Genomic DNA, 11,150 nt, shown 5'->3' with positions numbered 1-11,150 from the left:
GAGCGGTGATCAGAAATTAAATCAACGAGGGGAGGAGGCGGCCAGAATGGTCAGAAATCTAATGAGAGCGGACAGTCTGGAGGGGGATTTAACCTTTTAAATAACTATGGATTTAACCCGCACTGGCTCTATATAGCCTACCACAATGTTTCATTGCCTGTATTTAAGACGGATGGATTCACACCAACAGGGAAGCGCTTGCGGTAGCGCATCGAAACCACCGTTTTTTTGTGGATTTGCATTCGTTTCTTTTATTTGAAAAAGAATACGGATGCGTCTTCACACATGCCCAACCGTTGTGTATTTTCCAACAATACGTTATAGGATTCGTTTTAATCGTAATAAAACGTGCCTGTGTGAATGCCGCCTTAGAGAAATAGTCCTTCCATCTGGTCTTTCGTCTGCCACGGGGTCTCCTCCCAGTGGGACGTGCATCGAGGACCTTTCTAGGAAGGCGCTCGGGGTCATCCGTACTAGATGCCCCAACCACCTAAGCTGACACCTTTCCAAGTGTAGGAGCAGTGGTTCTACTCCAAAATTAATCAGTTAAATTCAAAGCCCTAAAATTAATGAAAGTCAATAAAAAAAGTCCTTTAGTAATACATGTGGATCTTACCAAGTGTCTCCAACAGGTGGGGCTGGTGTTGTTTCAGAGCTTGGTAAAAGGCTGCTCTAACAGATGTTCCCCCTGGTCCTAGCACCTTTGTGTACAGGATCTTCATTTGGTCCTCGCTCCTCTCTGCAGCTTGGATCTCATCATAGAGCGCAGGAGAGACTCTGTCTCCTAGACGATCTACTAGAGACATGACTGTGGAAGGTGGAACCAGTTGAACCAACTGTTCCTTGTGCTGCATCACAAAGTGTTCTGTTAAGAGAAAAAGAAGAGTGGTTGACATAAATACCACACACACACGCACACACGCACGCACGCACGCACGCACGCACGCACGCACGCACGCACGCACACACACACACACACACACCAGTTGAAAACCCATGAATTAAAAAAAGAATCTAGAACACGCCACTGAGTGAGAGTGCAACTGCAGCTCCTGCAACTTTACATCCACACATCAAACATATCATTTTTGAGATGTCTGAGGAAAAGGAAATTCACGATCACTTGGAAAAGTGATCGTGAATTTGCACAGTACTTTGCTTTTTTCCGGTGGGAGAGTAGGGGTGCCATTTTTCCTCTGTTTCCTATTAAAGGAGCAGACCCACCAATTCACCAGCCTGCTTTTCAACCTGTTTATCAGCCTGTTGCTCACCAGTTTGCTCGCGGCCCCACACCCCAGTTATTCAGGCCTGAGTTTGTAGGCCCCCAGTCAGTCTGTTCTGCACACACCCCTGTTGACCCCGTGTTCCCTGTACCGATCCATGTTGAGACTACGATAGCCCTAGATCTAGGGGTTCGGTCTCACTTGGCCATCTCCAAGGGGAACCGGGCGAGGGGGTGTGCCCGCCATGGCTCACGGCGTCGCCTACGCTCATCGCTGCCCAGCACCCTGAAACCTCTGCTGCCAGAACCCGTCCTGCCCAGCGATCCAGAGCCTGCCCCTGTTGACCTCGTGTTCCCAAAGCTAGTCCATGCTGAGACTACCTTAGCCCAAGATCTTAGGGTTGGGTCTCGCTTGGCAATTATTTGGGGGAACCGGGCGAGGGGGCGTCACCGTACTGGCTCTCGCCACCACCGGCGCTCGCCGCAGCCCAGCTCGCCGCAGCCCAGCTCCAGCTCGCCGCAGCCCAGCTCCAGCTCGCCGCAGCCCAGCTCCAGTTCACCGCAGCCCAGCTCGCCGCAGCCCAGCTCCAGCTCGCCGCAGCCCAGCTCCAGCTCGCCGCAGCCCAGCTCCAACTCGCCGCAGCTCAGCTCCAGCTCGCCGCAGCCCAGCTCGCCGCAGCCCTGCTCCAGCTCGCCACAGCCCAGCTCCGGCTCCAGCTCGCCTCAGCCCAGCTACAGCTCGTCTGAGCCCATCTCACCGCTGCCCAGCTCATCGCTGCCGAGCATCCAGAAACCTTCACTACCAGAACCCGTCCGGCCCAGCGTCCCAGAGCCCGTCCTGGCCAGCGCCTCGGAGCCACAGCCCGTCCTGGAGCCCAGTCTGCCTGCGCCCTCTGCATCCTCATCGGCTGTATCTACTGCTGACCTGCCAGAGCCCTTGCCAGCCATCTCCCTAGATGACCTGCATTCGCCCTCTGCATCCCCAGCAGCCCTGTTGGCCGATGTCTCCAGAGCCTGCAGCATCCCTGGCGTCGTCTCGTCCAGAGCCTGCAGCATCCCTGGCGTCGTCTCCTCCAGAGCCTGCAGCATCCCTGGCGTCGTCTCGTCCAGAGCCTGCAGCATCCCTGGCGTCGTCTCGTCCAGAGTCTGCAGCATCCATTGCGTCCTCCCCGGATGTCGCCAGCTCTTCAACCTTGCCTGCCTCGTCTATGCATCCCTGCTGTCTGCCGGATGAAACCTCGTCTCAGCATCCCCGCAGTCTGCCGGATGAAACCTCGTCTCAGCATCCCCGCAGTCTGCCGGATGAAACCTCGTCTCAGCATCCCCGCAGTCTGCCGGATGAAACCTCGTCTCAGCATCCCCGCAGTCTGCTGGATGAAACCTCGTCTCTGCATCTCCGCAGTCTGCCGGATGAAACCTCGTCTCAGCATCCCTGCAGTCTGGCGGATGAAACCTCGTCTCAGCATCCCCGCAGTCTGCCGGATGAAACCTTGACCCAGCATCCTTGCAATCTGCCGGATGAAACCTTGCCCGCCTCGACTCAGCACCCCAGCCGTCCGCCTGACGACATCCCTGCTGCAGCCACTTCGTCTCAGCATCCCGGCCGCCCGCCTGACGACATCTTTGCTGCAGCCACCTCGTCTCAGCGTCCTGGCCGTCCGCCTGATGACATCTCTGCTGCAGCCGCCACGTCTCAGCGTCCCGGCTGTCCGCCCGACGACACCTCGTCTACCTCGACTCGGCGTCCCGGCCGTCCGCCCGACGACACCTCTTCTACCTCGACTCAGCGTCCCGGCCGTCCGCCCGACGACACCTCTTCTACCTCGACTCAGCGTCCCGGCCGTCCGCCCGACGACAACTTGTCTACTTCGACTCAGCGTCCCGGCCGTCCGCCTGATGTCACCTGCTCAGCCCCGTTCCAGTTTCCTGGCCGCCCCCCTGAGGCTTCCTGCACTGAGCCCGCCCTCCAGACCCCCTCCCCCCACCCTGCTTGGTGTTCCTGTTGGGACGTCTGGAAGCCGTCCCTTTAGGGGGGGTACTGTCACAGTTCGCTCCTCGCGGCCCCTTATGGCCGTGTGGAGTCATGCCACACTACACATTCAGTCCTTGGACACTGCAAAACCTCAGTCCGCTCCTCACAGCCCCTTGGAGCCACGCCATGCAAACCCTCTCTTTCACTGGACACTCTTTGTACAGCTGTCATGGTCATACAAGTTGGACTGAACGTTTTGGCTCTGTAGGAGCTTGCACTATGTTCTCTTTTCAAGACTGAAGTATGACATTGTGCTTCATATGATGTATTGACATTGTGCTTCATATCACTCTTCGTATTTTTGAACTATTTGTCACAGTCCACAGCTCGTGAACCATATGACATTGTGCTTCACATGAAGTATTGACACTGTGCTTCATATCATGTACCTTTGAACTATTATTTAGCTCGTGGACTTTGAGACTTGTCTTCTGTGCTTCTTTTCACACTATGTACCTTTGAACTATTATTTCGCTCGTGAACCTTGGACTTTGAGACTTGTCTTCTGTAGTCTTGTCTTGTTTTACTGTTGTGCCTTATTTTGTAGTTTGGTACCCAGTGTTTCCTGTCTGCCCCTGTAGTTGTTTCCCCTGCCTTGTCTCACCTCACCTTGATTAGTTATGTTCTCCTCCTGTGTCCTGTTGTTCCCCAGCCAATCCCTATGTTGATTGTATGTTTGTTTTCACCTGTGTCTAGTTAGTCTTGTGTATTTATACTCCCCTGTCTGTTCAGTTCTTTGTCGGATTATTGTTATATGTCAGCCTTGTTCCTGATTTCTTTGAGTTTCCTAAATAAACGCTGTTGCACTCGAGCTCTTCTGCCTCTGCCTGTCTGTCTGCATTTGGGTCCTAAACATCCTGCCTTCGCATTCGTGACAGCGGGTGTGTGTGCAGGCGGGTGGGGTCGGGGGGGGTGGTGGTGGGGTGGAACACAGTATCTGTATCTCTGTAGCCATTAAACAAAACGGGTATTTCTTACATTGATGCTCCTACATATTATCATGCAAGCACCAGTTAAAGTTACTTTCCATCCCTCATCCCTCATCCCACATCCCATAACCCACAAACTGCACATCATTTCGGAGCTCATATCTTTGAACGGGTAAGGGCTAGTTAATACTAGTGTAACAACTGGTACATTTATGAGTTTGGAACAAGATATAGAGGATGTAAATCCTGGTAAACCAAAGGTAGCAGCAGCCAACAACATACTCACTGGTTACCTCTAGGGATTCATTTATGTACTTTATTGCATTAAATGTTACCTCTAGCACTGAACTGTCAGGACAGAAAAGCTCACCTTTTCCTTCTGATGTAAAGCCATCATCATCATCCTGTTGAACACAGTCATGTTATAATTGATGTAATGCTATTGGACAACATTATGTCTGACTTGTACAGTATTGCCTTAAGTAGTGTTTTTCAACTTGAAACCACACTGTCCACTAGACTGAGTGTTACACTGTAACGACTCTCTAACAACACTAGACTGCAGAGTGTTACACTGTGACAACTCTCTAACAACACTAGACTGAGTGTTACACTGTGACAACTCTAACAACACTAGACTGAGTGTTACACTGTGACAACTCTCTAACAACACTAGACTGAGTGTTACACTGTAACAACTCTCTAACAACACTAGACTGAGTGTTACACTGTGACAATTAACTCTTACCTGGGTCATCATGTACTTAACTGAAAATAACAAGAAAAGAAATGTAAGAATGAATATAATGACAAGAGCAATAACAAAATGAAAGACAGAAGAAAAAATAATAACACATGTTTAAAATACATCTACATTAAGAATAGGCGGTTTAAAGTTATTACAGTATATCATTATTCATAAATCCCAAAGATGAGATGAGTTCCAGAAACATCTAAAATACAGACGCTGCTCTTTCTATTAGAGGAGTATGCATCGACCCTTAGAGCCGATGCGTAGCCCACTTTTAGAGCTGAATTTATTTCGGTTCGGATCTGTCTAAACTACAATATGACACCATTCAGCGGTTCGGGAGTGCGTGTAAAGTAATGAATTCGGCTGTTCAGTGCTGCGGAGATTATGTGACCGAAATGAAATAAATTCGGCTCTAAAAGTGGAGTATGCATCGGCCCTTACTCCAATGACAGCTCATTTAACAAGACTGGTTTCTCTCACCTTTTCTTGCAGCTTCTTGGAACATCTGGTTGGTGTAGTGGCTTCCACCGTTCTTCTCCACCATCTGCTTGATTTTCTTCAGCAGCTCAGTGACCTGAGAGGGATCCTCCTTGCTTTTGTTGTTAAAGACATGATAAAAACCACTATATTTGCTGGTTAATTCTAGTAGTTCTGGAGAATCTTTCACAAATTCTTCAATTGTTTGACCTTCAAGCAGGTCACCATGAGTGAAGAGAATCATGGTGTATTTATCTGAACTTTCTCCAAATTCTTTCTGGATCTTTGCCACAACTTTCCTCTCCTCTTCTGTGAATCTCCCCAGTCTGATCACAGCCAGGAACACATGAGGACCAGGAGCAGCACAAGTAATACACTTGCTGACCTCTTTAATGGTATTAGTATTACTGAACCCAGTGTCAAACAGGCCTGGAGTGTCAATAACAGTAACAGTTCTTCCGCCCACTTCACCACTTTCCTTATTACAGGTCATTGTCACAGATTTGGCAGAAAACTTGGCATTAAATACTTCAGAACTCAGGATGGTGTTTCCACTGGCACTCTTCCCAGCTCCAGTCTTCCCCACCATCACAATACGAATTTCTTCATCATTTGTTATATCTGTAGAAAGAAAGAACAAAAGAAAGAAAGAAAGAAAGAAAGAAAGACTGCATGTATGTATGTTTTTGTGAATTAATAATTTGAAGTGTGTTGATTATGTTACAGTTACATTGGTGCATAATTTAAAGTTTAGACTCCAAGTTATAGAAGGTTATCACTCTCACTCAGTGGCGTGTTCTAGATTCTTTTTTGAGGGCATACTATAATTCATGGGTTTTCAACCGGTGGTCCACAGACCCCTGGTATTGCAGGTGGCCCCTGAGGTGTGTGTGTGTGTGTGTGTGTGTGTGTGTGTGTGTGTGTGTGTGTGTGTGTGTGTGTGTGTGTGTGTGTGTGTGTGTGTGTGTGTGTGTGTGTGTGTGTGTGTGTGTGTGTGTGTGTGTTTTCATCACTTTTGGGTACTAAAACATGTTCACACAGTCACAAGCAGGGGACCACCTACATTGTGGGGACAAAATAGTAGGTCCCCATAACGGTTTGGGTTAGGTTTAGGGTTAGGGTTAGGGGTTAGGTTTAGGGATAGAGGATAGGGTAAGGCCACAGAAAATGAATGGAAGTCTATGTAATGTCCTTAAAAGTGATGTATACAAACGTGTGTGTGTGTGTGTGTGTGTGTGTGTGTGTGTGTGTGTGTGTGTGTGTGTGTGTGTGTGTGTGTGTGTGTGTGTGTGTGTGTGTGTGTGTGTGTTAGCAGTAGACTGAATCTAGACAAACACATATTTAGACATATCAACCATTCCCCCATGGGGAGGGGAAGTACTTCAGTTTACTATACCACTTATCAACATGTACTCACATTCTGAAGACTCTGTTATGATCGGAGGAGCTTGGTGATCTGACACTTCAACTGGCTCGGTCTCTGGAGACTCATGACTTCTAGATTCATCTGTAAAAAGAATTTCAATCCCAGTTCAGTACATCAATGTTACTGATGTGTTTTATAAACATAGACTTCAGGTCCTTGTTCTTTATTTGACATCACTTCTACCTTGATATAACTTCTTTTAAATGATATGTGAACAGCCTGTAAGGTAGAGTTCTAAAACTATGGACTGATTAAGCCCTGTTTACGCCATTTATTATTCACTGTGCACACATGAGCATCGAACAAGAAGATGATATGCTTCAACAGGGTTAGGGTTAGGGTCGCATCTTCTCTCATATCAGAGTCAAAAGATGCGATGCAGGATCATGATCAGTTGTCTACTGTATATAAGCAGACTTTAGCAGATTAACATATAGTTAGGCCCATAGGTAATATATATTCTATAGGTGACAGCCATATAAAGTGACAGCCAATAATGTCAGAGCAATTCATTCATTGTTTTGCCCTTTTAAACAGTCCAACCAATTGTAGTTCTCACACACATCTTATGGACCTGCCCGAAGCTGCCAAATATCAAAGCATTTGTTTTACAATTTCACCCACATGCAGAGATGACATGTGAAAGTGGTTAGTATTTCAGTATTTTACGGCTGAAACAAGTATCCATGTACATGCACACACACACACACACGCACGCGCGCGCGCGCACACACACACACACACACACACACACACACACACACACACATACACAGACACAGACACACACACACACACACACACACACACACACACACACACACACACACACACAGGAGCGTAGACATGTCTACCCTCTCTTCACCGTACCTTCAAAGCGCTTCGCTAGATCCTTCCTGCCAATCTTTTTCAGGACGTTCACCATGATCTCAATGTAGTGATCGGGATAAGCATGCATCATCATGTCAGCCACGTCGATTCTGTCAGTCTTCTCCAGAGTGGCCCTTGCTAACGGCTCCTGGCCTTCCGGGTAGTTAGAAGAATGTAGCAGTTGCCGACGGAACTTCTTAAAGTCATCCTCGACCAGATCCTCCAGAGTTTTTTCGACACGATCCACAGGCGTCGGCGTCGCCATGGTTTACTCCTGGAACAAACAGAGGATGTGGATATCTCAGCGTAATTCTATTAATGTTTTTGGATGAGAAGAGACTGAACATGCTGTAGTTATAATAGCTGAGATTCTGGTGGGATTTAGATTGCTGTTTCAGGGGAGAGCATCTTAACCAAAACATAAGGCCTGTCTATAGTATCTCAGAAATGTTCGGTGAGTTGGACTTTCCGACGTGCACATTTTCGAACGCTAATTTGGTCTAATGCTTTTCAGAAGTCGCAAGTGACGTCATTTTGTAGTAGAACTGGACCTTTTGATCCAAAAGTTTTGATTTGGTTAAAGTATGGACAGGTCTTTAATCATGTCCTCCTAATACATGAGAAGAATGTTTGTGTTCTTTTTTCTTTTTTTCTTTCTTTTTTTCAACAGCCAAATGGTCAAATAATATAAGAAAGGGGTAAAGATTGTGTAAATAGCCTTGCGTTTGCAAGGCACTGTGAGCTTGTAGATCTGCTATAGAGTCAAACATGCCTCAATTTACAATTTAAGCAGACACTCCAGAGTGGTCGATATGTCTAAATATGGGTTTGTCTAGATTCAGTCTACTGCTAACAACACACACACACACACACACACACACACACACACACACACACACACACACACACACACACACACACACACACACACACACTGAAGAGAGCTATTCTGTAGCCTTCCCATTCTTAATGCGATGTAAGGTTAAGATTCTACACTCACATAAATGACTCAAATGGCATTTGTACTTAAAGGCTATAACACTATAGTGTATTATCGCCTCCTATTAGTATCAGGGTGAATCACATTCACATTATAAAGTAGAGACATTTTACCTGCAGACGAGACGTTGAAGCAAAAGATGAAGCAAAAGATGCAGCGGATGTGAACTGTGTGTGTGTGTGTGTGTGTGTGTGTGTGTGTGTGTGTGTGTGTGTGTGTGTGTGTGTGTGTGTGTGTGTGTGTGTGCGTGCGTGCGTACGTTTCACTTCCTCCATCAAGAGCTCCAACTCAACTGTAATAACCGCCTTAAAACATGACATTTCAGCAGGGTGAAATGTCATGTTTTAAGGACATATATTTGATATATGAGCAAAATGAGAGGCTCAGGTTACACCAGAGACCCCAGGCTACACTCACACCTAAAGTACAAATTCCTCGACTTAAGAAAATGTACTTAGTTACTTTACACGTTTTCAAATGTGTGCAGATATTTCTAAAATAGCAGGTCTAAAAGCTCACAATGCTTAGATGGGCTATTTTCAAATGACAAAAATGTTGCGTATAGGCTTTAGGGTTGAAGTGGTTAATGTATGTTTTGTAGGCTAATAATAACAATCCAAATCTACAAAACTAGGCTATATCTAAAGTTTTCAAATAAATGTAGTGGAGTAAAAGTAGGCCTACAATATTTGCCTCTGAGATGTAGTGAAGTAGTAAAAGGAAATAGGAAAATTAATACTCAAGTAAAGTACAGTACTTAAGTAAATCTACTTCAGTCTGCCTGTTCTCAAGGCCACTGGTTCCCAATCACTGGGTCGGGACCCATGTGTGGGTCGCAGACTCGCAGACACATTTTTATGGGTCCCTTTATAGATTTTGTGTCCTAAATTTTGTTTTTAATTATTATTTAAAAATATTTTCCAAAATTGCAATGATTTTTCAAACTAATTTCATGAATAAAGTCAATAAACAACAAAAAACATTAAAAATAAAAAATAAACATCCACAAATTATAAAACAAATGTTTAAGAAGAAGTGAAAATAGCCGATCTACAGGCTGGCAAAGTGGTGCACCGTGCAAAGCAAGTTGTGTTCCATTTGATATCCTTGTCCTATCATAGCAGCATTTCCTGGTGAACCTGAGCGCAACGGTGGGGGCGTGGGAGTGTGGGGAACACACACCACTGACTATTGCTGATGATGGAGAGGTTGAATGTAATATAGCTTAGCCTTTATGTATTGAGAATGGGAGGCACTCTCGCCGATTTAGTAAGAGACTCGTCGCCAATTGCAAGATATTTAAAAGTTATTTAGGGCCAATGGGCCATGATGATAACCTTTTCTTCCCACAACTAGACTAAGGATTTATAGTGTCTTGTTTACAACCACAATTATTCACGTGTGGCAAGATCGCGGTTCCACAAGTTTTTAGTAGGCTATAGTGTAGGCTTAGAAGCCTTTTCAGAAGTTAATTTAATGTTTTCCATTTAATGATTTCCTTTATCCTCATCTAATCTTGCGCTAATGCACACAACTGTTTTTGCCATGTTTTAAGGCCATGTAGGCTTTTCAGAAGTTAATTTAATGTTTTCCATGTAATGATTTCCTTTATCATCATCTTGCACTAATGCACGCAACTGTTTTCGCCAGGTTTTAAGGTCTTATTTTAGTTGTTTCTCATAAGCTCGCGACACTCCTTGCCCATCGGCCCCCACCTTTGCGCACAGGTTCACCGGGAAATATGCGGTCGTATCACAGCAGCTCACACATCCTGCTGCTGTGTTTGCACATTGTTTTACTTCACCCAGCAGATATTGGAGTTTTTCATCATTGGTCATGTTTTCAAACTCTCCTTGTGTGGTTATGATCTGTGGGAAGTATGTGTCTCTGATGTCTTGGTACACTGGAAGTGTTAGGAAGTGTAACTCAGTTTCCACAATAAATTTGTTTATCTTTAGCTGTAAACGTCTATCTGTCTGTCTATGAAATGGTTTTCTGATGACACCTGTTGGTTACTTTGAGCAACTGCAGCCTTCAAGGAGTTGGTGTCTCCAGACTGGAGCAGTTTTCTCTTCATATCATCTTCAGTTCACAATGTTTCAGAGTAGTCTGGGATCACTTCACTTTTCGGGTTTGTAACCGGTCTGGAGCGGAAACCACAAAACGTCATGTTGTAGTACTCAAAGGACTACAATTTGGCCGAACTATCCACCGGAAACAGTTTTAACCCCAAATAATTCCCGTAATTTTACCCCCTTTTGAATTTTTATCATTTTAGTGACTTTTTTCTTTCCTGACATTTTAAATAAACATGGGATTATTGGACATTAAGAACTTGTTTTGTCCCATTTTTGATATGTTATATAATTGAACGGTGTATGTTTCAGACTTTTATCCAAAGTACAGGTTTCATTGAATTAACACAATGTCTACAAATATA

At 45.6% G+C, this 11,150-nt stretch overlaps 1 protein-coding gene across 1 annotated transcript in view; it reads right to left on the bottom strand.

The window, feature by feature from the left end:
- Positions 1-5,394: 5,394 nt before the first annotated feature.
- The window catches only part of LOC308301976 (GTPase IMAP family member 9-like), a gene marked incomplete at its 3' end in the record, with an annotated part of 153,269 nt that continues 147,513 nt past the window's right edge, over positions 5,395-11,150 (bottom strand). The window contains exon 2 of the mRNA XM_080746122.1: positions 5,395-6,035. Within this exon, the coding sequence (XP_080602248.1) occupies positions 5,395-6,035 (641 nt within the window). The remainder of the gene's footprint in view (positions 6,036-11,150) is intronic.

The sequence above is a fragment of the Nannobrachium achirus genome, assembly GCF_963921795.1.
Source record: "Nannobrachium achirus genome assembly, chromosome: 17".
NCBI lineage: Eukaryota > Metazoa > Chordata > Actinopteri > Myctophiformes > Myctophidae > Nannobrachium > Nannobrachium achirus.
This window is presented reverse-complemented; position numbering and strand designations above follow the sequence as displayed.